Below are 18,068 nucleotides of genomic sequence, written 5' to 3'. Positions count from 1 at the left end.
CTTCCACTGGGATGTGGCGTCCGTATAGCAGCTCCGATCCGGTGAAACGAAGGACCACAACTATATACACGACACCTCGCCGTGCATACAGTTGAACTGTAGATAGGAGGTGGCTTGGAGCTGCTATTTGACCGGCTATCGGGTGATAGCTTTCTTCAGGCTTCAGTTTTCTTCTTCAGAAGGGCAGGCGGCGACATCAGAGGCGGAGAGGGCGTAGATATAATAAAAACGCAGTCTTGGTTATACACTATACACACTTTATTCAATAAAAATACAGAGGTTCTATCAAGTAATTTGTACCGTGCCGCAGTCGGGCACGGTACGAGACAGCATACATAAGCCGCAAGGGAGAGCGAGAAGGGGTCGGACTTTCCCGGCTTACGCCGTAGCACGCTCTCCTATTGGCTGGACAATTTCAGATATTGTTTTTACACGTATGCTTATAAGATAAAATAACTCCCTCGAGATGAGTTTTACATGTAAAGGGAGTATGTAGGCCTCTTCCCCGTATCTTATTTAATGTAGAAATGATACAGGGAAAGGTCCCACATACTGAGAAAAAGGGTGACATGAGTTTTAGAGGATTTGACAGGGTCTGATTCCCCGCAATCTGATACAAATATGTGGCTAGGGTCTCGATATCCTAACTTCTGCCCCTGCGAGTGACATAATTAACCGTCTTTATTTTAGGGGCAGCTAGTTAGATTACAAATCGAGACTCCTAGCCGAAAATAAACATAAAAACATGATATACAAATATTAACCTAAAAACACTGGCACCGCACACTCTCGTCCGAGCGCCATTCGTCGCCCTAGCGGCCACTCGGGAAGCTTCAGTCGTGGCCGGGGGTTCGACCGTCTCTCCGCGGTCATTCCGTCCATTTTCCCCGTGCAGCTACCATCTCCGCCTGGGCGCCCGCAAAAGGGCCGCTCGGCTTGGTGTCGGTGCCTAACGTTTGGCGCTCGTTCGCCGCGTCACAGGCCGTGTTGTACGTTGTATTATCGCACGCGCGGCGATGTCCGATACACGTGTACTTATAGGTTATTGTTTATTAAGATTTATTCCTGGGGGACAAAAAAATGTGAAAAATACCCCATACAAATTAATTATTATGGAATAAAACTAAGGGTTTGTGCATCCCTGAACCCACCATAGGTATACATATAATTATATGTAAGCGCAATATTACAATACTTGTGTAATATGTAATAAATCGCGTTCCACGCTTCAACAGACATGAGCCGTGTTTTTCGCAAACAGAGTTGAATCGATTTCCTTGCTTTAGTTGAACCGAGTTAAATCCTTCTACGGAGCTCGACGATGCAGAATCTTCGATTAAATATTTCCAGCTCCAGATATTGCTGACGTTGCCAAACTCGGCACGACATTATACTTGTAGGAACCCGTATTTATTGTTGGGTGGATACATCATCATCATCATTGCCTTACCCGGCACGCAATGGAACATAGGGCACTGAATTTGAACGCAATGAGGAAGTTTCGTGATTTTTAATATTTGGTCATAGACTACGAGCTAAACCCGGCAATGATTTGCTATTGCTAGATTTGAGTTCATACTCATGTATAGATTTTGTTTATTTATTTTTATTTTTTATTTATTTATACTTTTACATTGTGTGTATTCTTTTTTTATGCAAAATAATGTTCCCTCACTGGGGTGTCCCGTGCCGAGGGAAACATTTTACAAAATGTGAAACATGCCTAAAATTAGCTATTTAACGAAGTTAACATAATAATAACAATAAAAAAAACGTAATTAATTCAATCAACCTGATTATAATTAACATAATAAACAATTAAAAGCAAAAGTATTCATAAAAAACATAGATTAAATGAACAAAATCGATTGCTGTCGAAATACGATCCCTCAGGCGAACGTGTCGTAAAAATAAATACGATAGATGCACAAATGTAAATCAAGAACGGAGCTCTACGTTGGTTTGGACATGTAGAGCGAATGGACAGCGAAAGAACGGCTAAAAATATTTATAAAAAAACATCTTATATAAACTACATTAATAATTATCAATATCGAAATGATTTAAGAAATATTTTTGATATTGATAATTATTAATGTAGTTTATATAAGATGGTGATTTATGTTTCTTACACAATAATGTTTTCTTTTTGTTTCGAATGAATTAATTTGTATGATATTATGTATTGTCAAAAAAATGTTTTTTCTTTTGTACGGTCCCAAATAAGTTTCTAATAACTCCTGGGAGTATAATATGTAATTTTTGTATTATATGTTTAATTAATAATAAAAAAAAAAAAAAAAAAATTAATTAAAAAAATGTTGATAGATGCAGAAATATGGGAAGACCGAGAAAGACATGGCATGACCAAATCCAACAAACACTTGAAGATAGACATGTTAAAAGTCTGGAATGAAGAGGAAGCGAGATCTGTATCCAATGGTAGAATGATGTAGCGTTCCATCCTCTCTGCCTACCCTTACGTAAAAACGGCGTGATGGTTTGATTTGTTTGTTTATACACAGTCAGGTCAGCCTTACGCTTCAGGTACCAGTCCAAGGACTATGAAATGTTCAAGTGTAAAAACAACCTTTTAAATAAATATTTTATATCGACCATGTCGGCAATCGTACCCGAGACCTCTAGCGTAGTAGACAAATGTGAACCATTAAACCAGAAAACGTGCTTTATTTTATTCGTACTTTAAATATATTTTTTAAAAGATGTTCGTTTCTTAATAAACAAAGGCTTTAAATAAAAATAAGATTGATATTTCAACAGCGATGAAGTTTTTTGAGAAGGTAATATAATTTTTCTCAGTGTTCAGGAGAATAAAAAATACAAGTATGTAATGTATGTAAAATAAAACCAGAACCCTGGACGAGTGTTTTCGGCTCGATCGCTGCTCTTAGGTAAAAGTCCTGAATAACGAAATCGAGTAGAGATAAGTCCGCCTCGTCGTGTAGTGCTTGACGCGTTGGTCTACCGTTCTTTAGGTCCTGGGTTCGATTTATTTTGAAGATGGCACTACACTGCAATATTTCATTGCTTCTAAACTTCCAACTGGGCAGGTATTCTGAACGCTCTCCGGAGAATAAAGAACGCTTTGCTTGCACGTAGTTTACATACTAACTAGCGGCTAACAAAGCATTCTCTACACCCTCGAAAACGTTTAGAATCTCACCCCCGAAGTCTTAAATCAAAATTATTTATTTTAAATGCATGCGTCAGGCTTTTGGAAAAATACAGAAAAATATTTACAAAAGAAATATAACGGTATTTACAGATTAAAAAAATAATATAAGAAAACTGTAAAGCAATATTAAAAAAGTTAGAGATTTTTTGATACAATTAAGAATAAAAAACATTATAATTTTTTTTTGAACCACAACAGGCCTGTAGTTCATTCGCTTAGTTCCTATCGTTCTTGTTCAAATTACAGTCCTTTTTCTCATCACTACTATTGATATATTTAACATGCGCCTTAATTTATTAAAAAGTAAACTAAGACTCATTATATCTGGCTGCGATACACTCCCACTTGCTTTTTTATGATGCACACGCTTACCACACCTCAACACTTTCTTTCACACAAATACACACAAACACTGTTAAGTGAATAACAGCATTTATCGATATTATTCCTGGCCGATTACCTTTTTTCCCAACCTTCCCTTGACCCATCCTTATGGTACCTACCTAACATCAAGATAGAAGAAATTAAAAATTATAACATTTGGATTTGGAACAAAACAAAACAACATTTTGACATTACATTAGATTGCACATAAAAAATCTTTGATTCGTCGCGTGTCGTTATAAAAATCATAAATTGTTGTACGATTCTTAGTGAATTTCATCATCCAGTGCCCAAAATTGAAGAACATCTTCATCGTATCAAAGGTAGGTTTATATTATTGTTTCTTTCCTATCTTCAAATATTTCCAGTTTTTTACAAAACTGAATGAAATTCGTTTTTTCGCTACAGTCCGCTTTTCATAAAACGACTTCAACGAACATTATCCATTTTTCTGCATTAAAAAAAATGCATCATTCGGGTGGGAACAGGACAAAACCGTGACCTCGGTTTCTTTGTTACTTAGAAAATTTAGGTTTCGTGTCAGTACGAAAGCGACGCTATTAGTGTTGTGTTTATTTTGCGGTGTAGGTAAAGGACGGAACGCATACAAACATATAGTGACCGAAAGCCGGTTGAGTCGATTTTATTCCGATACAAATGGCAACTTTGCTTTAAGTTTTTAAATATTTTTCTTTTTTTATTATTTATTTAAATTTTTCATTGATAAACCCTTACGGGTTACATATATTTAACAAAATATTTTTACTTTTAAAAATCACTCTCTACTGTTAATAATAATATTTTTAACATCTTTTGTAAAGGTTGTTTGAGTCTTTTCTTTAGTTTTGTCTGGTAGTTTATTGTATAATTTCAATCCATGGTTTATTAGTTTCGATTATCCTTTTCTCGTTTTTAAAGGTTGTATTTGATTTTTTCTGATACTCTCGTATTGTGTTCATGTTTACTCAATTGTTTTCAAGTTTTAATTCTTCGTCTACAATTAAATCAGTGGCTAATTTATGAATAAATTTTAAGGATTCTAGTTTAAAGAGTTCAGTTACATTTAATTGTTTAGTTTGTTTAAAACGACTTTGGCTTTGTGATTGTTTCGTTCGGACGTACCGATAATCTTAGTGACTTATTCAAGTTTATGTCATTTCGTAAATAAGTAAAAACATGTGCTTGGTGACCTGATCTGGCCTAATAAAAATTATGTCATTATCTTATTTATCAAAGTGCATTTGTCTGTTTGTTTTTTTTCAATCTAATAATGACTCATTAAATAAATGTCTTGTTTAAACTTATAATAGTCTATTATTATGACTCATTTTTTTACGAGAATAAAACATCAGTATGTACCTAATTTTAATTGATTCATAACTGAATGCCTTCGGTACAATTTTCAAAATTTGGTGCTTACTTTGAAAAATACGAAAGAATCGACGAAAACATACGAAGGTGCCACAATTTACATGATTCTTTTGCAATTTCCCAAAAACTTGATTTTTTTAGTTGAGTTATTTTCGTCCTAAATGTGCGATATATATGTAATATAAACGCATGCACCCATTTAAAAACGTACCATAATTTAATATGTATGATTTTTGTTCAGAAACTTCGCTGGTCTTTCTTTCAACCTTATCTATATTATGTTATTTAATAATTGTTGATGTTTCTGTAAAATAAAATAAATAATTAAATAATTCATATGATAATAATATTACGTCATGTTGGAGTTCTCTATATATGTGCATATATAGTACCTAGCTCAGTATATATAAATGGTACAGTGGGTTAACGCGTTAAGCTGTTGGCAGATGAATTGATAAACCATCCTGCTGTTGTTATTAATAACGGCTGATATTACAATTTCATTTCAGGGGATTATCATTACTAAAGCGAACATAATAACTTCTGTAAGTACCATATTCCCTCGATGAAATTAAAATATTTGACGCAAATAATCGATTACTTATCTTAAATATATCTAAGAAAAGTTCAGGAATAAAAATGTTTTAATTTTTTAAAATTGCATATTGAAAAATAATATAAAAAAGCAATTGAATAAATAAAACATGAGGCAAAGACAGTAAAATAATGGTAAAGGTACAGTATGTATCAGGGGCGAACCGTGTATAGAACCGATTATGCGCAGCTTACCATTATATTTGACCAACCATAATAATGTTTCATTGTAACTTTATTTACAGAAAAACAAATAAATAGTTACAATTTATTTTGAATCATTTCGACCGTTTGTATTTTTATCCTAATATAAATATAAATTGTAATAAAGCGCGCCCAGCGCCTGCGGTGAGCCAAGAAACTAGCCGATTATTCCAGCTTATTTTTTCATACAAATAAGTATATTATATTAAAATGTATTAACCCCAGTGTGGGTTTTTTTCTCCTAGATTAAACTTGCAGATTACACAAAATATTTGAAGATTCTTGATTTGGAAAACAGTATTTCAAAGATTATTTCTTAAGGACTATTTTTCTTTGAGATGGTACTTTTGACATAAAACCATAATTACTTTCATGCGTCATATTGCAGGACATACAGCGCTCCACGCGGCCGTTTTTAGTACTATTAATTACTAGAACAATACGGCCAGTTGACAATTCTATTATGTACCTTCTTTGTAGGTACAAATATATGATATTTTTTAATAGCTTACCTGTAAATAAAATCACCACTCGCCACTGGTTTGTATATTATAAAATAAAACAAACCTAAACAAACAAATCATCACGCCATAGAACGCCATATAACTCGGTCTTTGCATACAGACCTCGCTTTTTCTACTGCGCGCGACGATTATTCCGAATTTTAACATGTCCATCTTCAAGCAATTGTTGGATTTGGTCTTTCTCGATCTTACATTTTTGCAGACATCAACATCTAACACAAAGAACCCCAAATTGTGCGATCTCTGCACTCTGGACATGGGGCATAAAGACCAAAGTTGCTCTTTGAAGATTTGATAAATTGCATTTTTTTATTTGTGGAGGCATGGTAAGGAAAATTAAAAGAGATTAATTGCACAGAGGTGGCTGATAGACTAAAGTATTATATTATTATAAAGCTAATTTAAACATGGTCTCGCTACAAGATTGCTTTATAAAATTCAACATTGTTGTTTTGTTCAAAATTAAAAAAAAAATCAATCGGTACTTACTCTTGAACTACTCCGCTCCATATGACAATATTCAACATAGCGTTCCATTCATATTTCCTAACAAAATGAGGGTAGGTTTTTTTTCATTTATTTAATTAACAAATTTGATATCCCTTCCCTAATGTAAATATTGCACAACATTTAAGACCGGCCAACAGAGGGCGCTGTCAAACTTGAAAAAAAAAATTAGACAGATCACTCTCTTTTCCATGCCGATAGCCTCCCAACGAATACGCGCTTATAAATTGATAGTTGTGACGTCAAGATTCGTAACGATGCTCCATAAAAATTTTAATGGTTCGGAACAAAGCTAAACATGAACATTAATCGTGACGTATCAAGGGCGTGGCCAATGCAATGACCGTTTTTGCGGGAATTTAATATTTCAAAATTAAAAATATTTTTTATGCTACTAAAAAGTAGCAAAAAATTATTTTTATTGGACGGTATTTCATAGACCCTTTTTACTTGGCTACTATTCCTCTTTCTCGCATATAGTGTCCACGCGGCTCGACCGTGGAATCATCTCCCATCCACTATCGAAGATGTTTCTACAGTATCTCTGTTTAAATCACGTCTGAAGAAGCATTTCCTTTCTCTTGCTTAATCTATCCTCCGTTCCTCTTTATTCCCCTTTCCCATTGAATATTAGTATTGATATAAAGTAAGTCATAAACAAATACGGCTTTTTCTATTTTTGTATGTCGTTAGCTATTTGAGTCATTTTCTATTGAATACGTTTTGAATAACATTTTTTTTATTAGTTCGTTGAAAGAAATTGCCATTTGACAATTAGCCCAGCAATAAACAATTTTTATTGCCTACAAAAAGTTGAAAAAATACGTATGTCTAAATAACTGTAATACAGTAATATAAAATTGTAATAATTTCTAAATCATCTTATCCCAACAGTTTATTTTATAATTTGCTACTTTAGATAAATAAATACTAAAAATAATATTATAAATATATTTCATTTCATTTCATTTCATTTCATTTCATATCATTTCATTTCATTTCATTTCATTTCATTTCATTTCATTTCATTTCATATCATTTCATTTCATTTCATTTCATTTCATTTCATTTTATTTTATTTTGGAAATCAACAGTTCTTCATACATATTTATAGTAAACAAACAGATATAGTGTATAAACTCAGAACTAATAACAGATTTCCACAAAGTATACAAAGTTAGTAAAGAAAATATATTACGAAAATTAAGAAAACAGGAAATACTCAACGTTGCATTGTTTTTTTTTTTAATAAATGGAGAAAGTATCTAATGTAAAGAAAATGTGCGTGGGATTGTTCTGTCTCTCTTTTAAGATTTTTTTTTGTTTTATTTCAATAAAATAATACTTATGTAAAATGCCTTTAAGTCATAATCGTTTTCCGTATTTAATGGTGCACTGGTAGAACACCAATCGGGGCGTATCTTTATCATTTTCGTTACTTGAAGGTTAGATTATCAGCCTTACGCTTCGGGTGCTGATCCAGGGACTATGTAATATTCCAGCTTAAAAACCACTTTTTAAAAAAATATTTAATTTTCAATATTTTTAGTATGTTTACCACCCCCACCCCCACCCTATGCTGCACACCGAACCTGAAGAGTTAAGTACCTATGCCGATGCACACATTTAAAGAAAAATTGCTCGTTGCTAAACTAAAAAACTTGCCCAATCAGCACTCTGTAATCTGGTAGCCTTGGAATCTTTATTCAGAAAAAAAGGTAATCCAGAATTACTCTGCATTCAATTGAGGTTAAGTGGAAAGTGTATTTTCCGCACTGACTGTGATTAAAATGATTAGACATGCTTCATTGAATTCACTGAAATTATTGCAAAACCAATTAAAAGGATATAAACTATTTTTGGAAGCCAACAGATCTGTATTTTGGACAGGACCTATAAACTAAAGGAACCACATATAGTAGCGAGAAGCATTATTCAGTATCCATGAGCAGAGGGAGAATGACAAGTCTACAACTTAAAATGTGTTCAAAATATTGAAAAGGATATCTGTAGCAGCATGAAACGGAATAAACCATAATAGAATAATTCATTTTTCATGAAATTCGCCACTACCTGACAAAGATAGGTCGTTCAGTGATTGGGAATAACCTATGTAGACTTTCAGCACTACGAGCTGGCGGATTGGGGGAAAAAAAGGTTAATCATCACATGAAAAAAGTAGCGTATTTATTTATTTATTATTTACTCAACACTTTCTGTACATATACATATAAGGGTGGGCATATTGCCCGAAGGCAATGTCTTCCTACCAACCCAAATTGTATTTTATTACCCTTTATTTAATGTAAATAACCGTCGCGGACGTCATGAATCAGGGGTCCGAGTTCCGAACTCCGCTCTACAAACCCAACTTCGCTCCACCTAACGTGATTTATTTATTTATTTAAACGCCTTGTAGGCTTTTACATGTTTTACATATATTTATATATAAAGAACAGACATATTTTACACAAAAGTAGCAAAAAATTGAAAATGAAGTAATAAGAAAAAGAAAAAGAAAAGAAAAATATATAAAACTAATCTTACATATAGTACATACATACATATATTCCAGTAGAGAGAACAGAAGTTCATTTTTTCCTGTCGGTTATATTAAAAGAATCTTAAAATTAGAAGATAGTAGTAAAATAATAATTAAGAATACAGATATAAGTTAATAAAAGGTGTACAATATAAAACAACAAAGTATTATTTAAGTATTTAAATTTGGAGATAATAAATGGATACACTGCCTTTTAAAATTCAAAAGTGTTGTATTAAATATATCTATATCATTTGCGTATTCGTTTGCAAACACACGAATTCTCCTTATAGGCGAGTGTGCACTGCAGTTAGTTGTAGATACATTTATATAGAAGAGTTTATTAAATCGAGTAATCCGGCCGGGCACTCGCAGGTTAATTAGATTTAACAGTTCGGAACAGTCAAATATTGAATTTAATATTTTAAATAAAAATAAATCATTTAATTTTCTTCTAGTTTCTAATGTGTGTAAATTTAAATATTTATTTAAGTATGTATAATTAATATGTTCAACTGGAATACCTTATTTAAAATTAACGAAACGTAAAAATTTATGTTGAATTCTTTCGATATTATTTATATGCACTTTATAATATGGTGACCATATAACCGAGTTGTATTCAAGTTGACTACGTACTAAAGCAACATATAAAATTTTCATTACATAGACTGAGTCAAAGTCTCTAATCGTTCGCAACAGAAATCCGAGAGTTTTCATGCTTTTATTAGTTATGCTCTGTATATGTTTGATGAAGTTTAATTTTTCATCAAATATAATACCAAGATCAGTCGTTTCGGTCACTCGCTCTAAATTTATAGAATTTATAGAGTAGTTGATACCCATTTTCTAATATTGAGTTATTAACAACTCGTTGGAAATCTCTGTTGCGATCAATTTCTATTCATGTTCCCAACCGCGTCACCAAGAGTCAAAATCTGCTATTTATCAAATCTTCTAAGAACAACTCTTGTTTTTATGACCCAATGTCCAAAACGTGTAGATTAGTTAATTCGTCACACAACTTGGTATTCTTTGAGTTCGATCTCCGGCCTTTTCGTAAATCTCGTCGCCATTTACACAGTGTTTAATAAAAGAGGATTGATATGGGTTAACTCGAAGTCTTAAATACGTAGATCGTCTTTTTAAATACATTGTATACACTTATTTTACTGCTCTTGTTTGTCTTTGCTACATATATTTGTGTTCTTTTTGTTCAGTTTTTTGTACATATATGTTCCATTATATAACTGTTGAAATTGGCTTAGGCCGTATATATGACAAATAAATACTGATTAATAATTAGCATACAAATATTTCATTCTTAATACAACTTTAAAAATAAATTATTGAAATATAAAATGGGCGGTTCAACCAGGCAAACTATATCCCCAACCTACTACTTATGGGGAAGTTATTCCTTTAAAGGCAAGTTATTAGGAAGCATCCGCAAGTATAAAGGATTTTTTCTCGCTCAACATCGACTTGTTTTTCATTCACGTCTGCCTTAAAAAGGAGCAAAGTATAACATTTAATTGCGGAAAATTCAGCATCGGAATGAAAATCCCGTTTTGAAAGGGAGGATTTTTATTGTATTTACTTTTTTCCTTGTTCGAAAATAAAGACTTTCAAAGCGACGAAACCCCCAGAAAAATCTGCTTTATTCGGATGTTTCTCGCTATTGACGGTTTGAAAAGAAATAAAATGTTTGTACACAGAAGATGAAATCGATTGGCTTAACTTGTTCAGAGCTTTAGAACTTCATAAAAATTTATTTGTGATTTTAATGAACTCGCTGTTGGTACCTGTCTACTTTAAACCTGGAAAATTTGCTATGGTGGAACGTGGAACAACGCTATTTCGTTTAATTCATTATTTATTTATTGCACTGTTTGGCCAGGCTTTTATTGTTTCAGGTTCCGAATGAATATGAATTTTCATTTTTAAGGCGGGACTTTTTTAGTTGTATGTGTTTTTTCATTGCGTTGTACTAAATTTATGAATACAATTAAAATCTGTACTATTCCAAATAAAAATCGGTACTTAAAAAATATAAAAAAACACATCAATAAATTATAAAATATACCTACGAAATTTAACAAAAATAATACGATATGATTAAAATAAACAAAGTATTATGTCAAAGAAAAATCATTCACAGGATATTAATACTGTATTACTAAATGTGTGATTTTTATTCGTGATATTTTTTTATATTGAATACTATACGTGTTCAGTAAATACGAGTTTTATTGATTTATTTTAAGACTTTATATACACAATCAGTTTACAAGCATAGGCGGGCATATTGTCTTAAGGTGATTTTTTCCTAACTAACCAAAGCGTTCAATTTTAGAAAATCAGTGGTATATGAACATACTGTTGGTATTTTATTATATTTTCACTATAAAACAATATATTGATAAACATTTGTATTTTTGAAGAAATTAAAATTCACTAAATATTCACACTAAACTATGAATATAGGAGGTGATAAAGAGGGAAGGAAAGAGGGAGGAGAAAAGAAAACTCAAATGTTCAGGAAGTGACATTTCATACGTGATGAAGAAGGGGCGTTTCTGACATTAGTGGGTAGATTATTCCATAATCGAGCAGCAACTACTGTAAAAGAGGAGGTAAAAAAATGAGATTTGTGAATGGGTCTTGAAAGGGTTTTCTCGTTACTAGAACGAAGATAAAGTCCATGCTGTGATAGAGGTTGGAAGAGTTCTCTCAGATAAATAGTTTTATACGAGTATTATTATAACTGATATTTGATCAAAATTTCAATAACAAATGGGTATATTGGGACATGTAGTTATCATATCCGAGTAGGCGTAATTATTCTGACCGATTCCGCAGAAAAGTGTTTGAAAGTTTTTTTTTATGGAACCGATAGTAATTAAGTCACAATGGACCGACAATTAAAATGGACAAAACACATAGACGGACTCACTAAAGCAATGGCATCACTACATAGCCTCTTCTACAAAATTAAAGATTTTATACCAAGAAAGGAAAAAATTATGATGTACGAAGCCTATGTCAAAAGTAAATTGAGTTACATGATAGCCTTCTGGGGAACTGGCAACAAGACAGACATAAAAAGAATACAAAGACAACAAAATAAAATTCTTAAACTAAGATTCAACCTACCCTACCTGACCTCTACGACTGAACTGTACAAAAAAACACACCAGTTTGACATAAACTACTTGACTAAAATTGAGACCTTAAAAGTTGTGCACAAAATAACACTGGGAAACATACAAGACGACGACATAATATTAGTCAAAAATGCTGACATACACAAATATAACACCAGACAACAACAACACTATCATATTGAAAAAACAAAGACAAACACAGGACAGTCAAAAATACTACATAATGGACTTAAACACTACAACGAACTACCTTACTACTTGAAAAATTTTACTGGAGACAAATTTAAAATCAATCTGAAAAAGCACATGATGACTGAACTAACTAAACTAGACGAGACATAAAATGACTTGACAATATTAAATTTCTAATGTGGTAAATAAATAAAAAAAAGTCAAGATGTATTCCTGATTTTTTATTAAAAAATATAAAACACTTACTTTCATTTAAGTTATTTATTTACAATTATTGATGGAATTCCATTGTATATGTAAATATAAGTTATTACATCATTAAAACACTTACATTTAAGATTACGTAGGTAATTTTTTATTAAAAATTTCTTAATTACAAATACTTCGCTGTTAGAATAAACATTTATTTTTAAAGGCTTACGTAATTTCTAATAAGAAATAATAACTTATGTAAAAATATTTTTATGATAATGAATACTGTCATTCCATCCAAATATAAAAATCTATACCTATGTAAATACATCCTTATCTCTCCCTAAGATCGTCGATAAGGTAAATAATGTTCAGTCTCAAATAGAATCATATCAGATGTCACGATTAACGTGGAAGTTTTTATACCGAGAAAACTTTCAGAATTTGGTCTGACTGGGTTCTTCCGCATCAGTCATTTTGTTTTTTCGATAACCCGACAGCTCATTTTGGATGTCAATCAGCGATTTGTTTTTTGTTTCGGGCATATAAAGGTATAAGCAAACCGTTGGAATTATAAGCATTATCGAAAACATCCAGAATGAGTAATGGAACCCGAATCCTTCTCCGATAATTTGGAATAATTTAGTCACGCAGAAGCCAAAAACTGACGAAACCATTACGTAGTACGCGGTCGTCCATGTTCTCACGTGAGCGGGGAATATTTCGCTAGCCACTACAGTCGGCAAACTCGCCAAACCGAAGTAGTAAAATATTTGATGCATGTAGATCCCTGCCATAGCGATCCAGGAGTAGTTATCAGGGACTGTTTCGTAAAAGTCGAGAACGTAGTATAATCCGATCATAGCGTTTCCGAAAATACAACCAATAGAAGAAATGAAAAACATCTTTCTCCGTCCGATGCTGTCAATGTAAAAAGCTGATAATAACGCTACGACGAAGGCGATAGCTTGGGCTATGATGGCACCAGTACTGGGCTCGAATGGTGCATCGGCCACGCTGAAGATCCTCTCGAAATACGCGGTGAAGGCAGTGATCCCACTGAAGCTTTGAGAGAACGTCATTACCGCGAGCAAGAAGAACGCGTAGAGATTATTTTTTATTTGAAAGATTTTGAGGTATTTCTCTGCAGACTCGCATGTAAAACCGTGCTCTACAAACTCCACGATCTTATCCAGCTCCGGCAAAATATCGCTTCTACGCATTTCTCCCCTGATACGCATTAACTTATCACCAGCTTCATTTACTCTTCCACTCATCACGAGGTAATAGGGAGACTCTGGCATTGAAAAAAAGGTGAGTAAAGTAAATACGGGAAAAATAAAAGATACTGCGTTGAAAACGTCGATGGAGACGCGAGGGCCGATGGCATAAGAGTAAAGAACTCCCAAAGATGTAAACATGACGATTCCGGTATTAACTCCGCCTCTTATTTTGTCTTCTACAACTTCTCCGACGTAAACTGGCACTATGCACATAGTAAACGCTACCCCGATACCGTGAATAACCCTGGCTATGTATATATGCTCAACGGTTTCGGCAAACACGCAGATTGCCCATCCGATGACGTTGATTGACGCCGAGCAAAAGTTGATCCATTTTCTGCCGATTCGGTCTGTCATGAAGGCAAATATCACTGGTCCTACGAGAGTTCCGAGGTACAGGAAAGATGCCGCCCAGGCCATTTCGGAAGTTACCACATTGATTTGGTCTTCGTAAATCTTTGCCGATGCAGGAGATAACCACCCAATAATGTTACCAGCAGATATAGTTGCGAAAATACCTGCAAAAAAGGACATAAAAATTGGTTTTATTAAAAGTAAGTTTCGAGAGTCACGATGAATCAAACATTCGTAGGGTTTTAATTCCGGTAAAGATTTGTTTCAATTTTAGTAAAATTAATAATCAAGTGCAAAAAGATACCTGTTTTAGAGTTTAGGTAAATTATAGAATAAAGGGGTTGATTTTCTGTTCATGTTGATGTCTACTTCGTACATAACTTTGATGAAAAATCATCTTATTTTTTTCTGGTACATCAGAAAAAAAAATTAAAAACACAGTGATGAAATTTGTTTTAATTTATTATTATCTAATATTTAACTTTGTGGTCAAACATTTTACTAAATGTTATTAAACATTCGTGTATAACCACTTACCGACTTTTCTTTGTCTATCAATTTCAAGACGTACAAGACGCTTCGTCAGGACGCCAATTAAACCAACATGCGAAACCCACTATACACCTTCACCATAGTTGCTGCACAAAAATATAAAACCAACACGAGATGCATTTTAATAAGCACATGCAGTGATTAGGACAAACATGCACTGATTAGATTGTAAAAGTATTTTGTGTTTTTGATAAATAATTGAAAAAAGGAGAGGGGATGGAAGGAGGAGCTTTAGTTAAATGGGTTAAGGGTGACCATTACAATGGAACATCGTATAACGGGCTATATTAAAAGGTTGTTTGATTATTGATCAAAACAACATTATTTTTTAAAGCTTTCCTAATGTGAAATATCCATATTATGTACTTTTAACTCTTTATTATTTGTATGTAAGATTTTAATTCTTCTGAAGGTGTATAGTGGATTTTGCATTTTGGTTTAATTGTTGTCCTGACGAAGAGACGGGTAAGTCTCGAAACCGGTAGATATAGAAAAGTCGGTAAGTGGTTATATACAAATATTTAATAACATTTAGTTTTAATTTGTTTTTTAATAATATATTACCTATTCAAATATTCAAATCTGCTTATAGGTAGTTCTGTTTAATTTGGATAAACTTATAAATACAAATTAAATAGAATTAAAGCATTATATAACTAATAAATCATTCGGGGAAATAAAAACATTTTTGAAAAAAGGAATATGGAAGTCTAGGCATTTAGAAAGCTTATGACCTGTCGTTGGCTGGTTTAAGTGGCCACTTTACACACTGTAACATTCACCATTCTGCCTGCATTTGAACATCCATATTCCTTCAATTCTTCCATCTGATGACGTTTTTGAAGTTAAAGAGCTGAAACCTTTATTGACGTCGGTTAGATTAATCTGATTGTATTATTTCACTCACGTACTAGGCAACGCTAGAAAATATATTTTTTATTTTTATACTTCTTCTTGGGATGGGTGGATTTATCATCCATCTTTTAAGTTTGTCTAAATAAAACACTTACAGCTTAAGCATGCCAACAATTGGTGCGCTAAACGGCGCGTAAAACTGGCTGCCATTTTGAAATATTTCCGTTAAAACTTTTCACTGCAATACACTTGTTTTTTTTTAACGTAAAATAAAATTTTGATTATGCCCTTGATAAAATCACTTTATATGTACTCGTCCGGAAATATATTTTACAATTCTTTTTATATTTCCAAACATCTTCACATTAATTTTATCCAATGCAATGTTGAATTTTCACTAAATTGATATTAATACCAAATAATATGTGAGTTTGTGTAATTATTATTATTATATTATGCAATTAATTTACTCGTATAATAACAATCTGTAATAACATTTTTCTCTCTTATATATCTCGGCGTATCGTATTTATAATCATTTGATAATCTTTATCAAACTTTCACTTGGTTCATCCGTGTCGATATAGAATGAATGATTTTTGTGTTTCGTGCTGTGTAAGCATTATTTATAAATAAATGGGTATACAAGAAAACGTTAATGAAGTTTTGCTCCTATAATAAATAGACAGTTATAATATGTTTGTGTAACATAAGAAAGATGCGGGCAACAAAATAAACGGAGCACTAAGCTCAGTAATTTCTAATAAAAATATGTCAATCGAAGCTAAACTGGCAGTGCACAATGGAGTTTTAGTCCCAGCACTTATGTATGGAAGTGAAACATGGAACTGGCAGAGGAAGGATGAAAGCCGAGTGAACGCGGTTGAAATGCGATCTCTCAGACGAATGTGTGGGAAATCAATGTATGACAGGGTTACGAATGATGAAATCAGGCGAGAGTGTAAATCTGAGACAAGTATAATAGATAAGATTAAGAAAGGGTCTCTGAGATGGTTTGGTCACGTAGAACGAATGGACGACGAGAGAATGGTAAAACAAGTATATATGGCAAAAATGAACGGCAACGTTAGACGAGGACGACCAAGGAAGACGTGGCATGATCAGATAAACCAAAATCTTAAGTCTGGTCATGTCAAAAGCAGACAGAACCGAAGGGCACGTATGACAAGATGTATGAATGTGGAAGAGGCTAGGATTGTATGCCAGGATAGACGTGTGTGGCGGTCCATTCTCTCTGCCTACCCCTACGGGGAAATGGCGTGATGGTAGTAGTAGTAGTAGTAGTAGTAGTAGTAGTAAGAAAGATAAAATAAAATATTCTGTAAATAAAGCAGCCCTTGACGTGTTGAAAATAGCAGCCCTTGACGTGAGTTTTTGACTCGATGGCTACTCTCGCTGAAAAAGGAAACCGAAGGGTGATAAGTTCCTCCTTGTACTGTAGCGATCGGCAAGTTCATCTACCATGCTTAAGATCCCGGGATCGATTCCTCGCAGAGTGCAGTTCAAACTCCTTGATGGTTTTTCAAATATTTGTGTAACGGACGGTTAAATATGTGAATGAAATGCAATAATATAGTTAGGGCCCCCGGTATCTGTAGGCTAAATGTTGGACCCACAATAAAGGATGAATATTCCACTTTCGGGTCTGACTTTAGCGATACCGGGGTACTATAGAGCAGAAATTTGTGTTACAGGCCCTAAAAAGGGCCTGAATCTAGACGTTTGACCCGTTATTGCCCTAACATGCATTTGTATAAGGACTAAGGACTGCATTAAAAAAGGCATTTTGTAATTGATGTGGCGCGTGCGGCGGCTCCCAGCGAAGTGACCGGGCCGAGCGCCGGCACCTCCCTATATGCACTTTGGGGGAGGCGCGCCGGCCGGGTATAGTGGGAGCGGTATTTCCCCCCCCACTCCCGTATTGGCCTAACGCCGGTTCGGACGCAGGTAGCGGGAGCCCGCAACACGCCCTATATAATGTGTACATTTTTTTATTTATTTTTTATTTTATTTTATTTAGAAAACATACAGTCATACAAAATCAGTATTAAAAACAACAATTTTTTAACATAAAAAGACCAATTAAGTTTTCATAAATTAAAAAGATATAAACATTAAATGTGACAAAAA

The 18,068-nt window shown here is 33.5% G+C and overlaps 1 protein-coding gene across 1 annotated transcript; it reads right to left on the bottom strand.

The window, feature by feature from the left end:
- Window positions 1-13,310: 13,310 nt before the first annotated feature.
- LOC148274190 (facilitated trehalose transporter Tret1-like) lies at window positions 13,311-14,597 on the bottom strand. The gene has a single exon (XM_088237466.1). It carries the CDS (start codon window positions 14,574-14,576, stop codon window positions 13,311-13,313), a length of 1,266 nt encoding a protein of 421 aa, XP_088093592.1. The 5' UTR covers window positions 14,577-14,597.
- Window positions 14,598-18,068: the final 3,471 nt, after the last annotated feature.

This window comes from Micrasema longulum, unplaced genomic scaffold, assembly GCF_059751315.1.
Source record: "Micrasema longulum isolate JH-2025_06_02 unplaced genomic scaffold, ASM5975131v1 h1tg001729l, whole genome shotgun sequence".
Taxonomy (NCBI): domain Eukaryota; kingdom Metazoa; phylum Arthropoda; class Insecta; order Trichoptera; family Brachycentridae; genus Micrasema; species Micrasema longulum.
The sequence above is the reverse complement of the archived record's forward strand: the minus strand, read 5'-3'. Positions and strand labels throughout refer to the sequence as shown.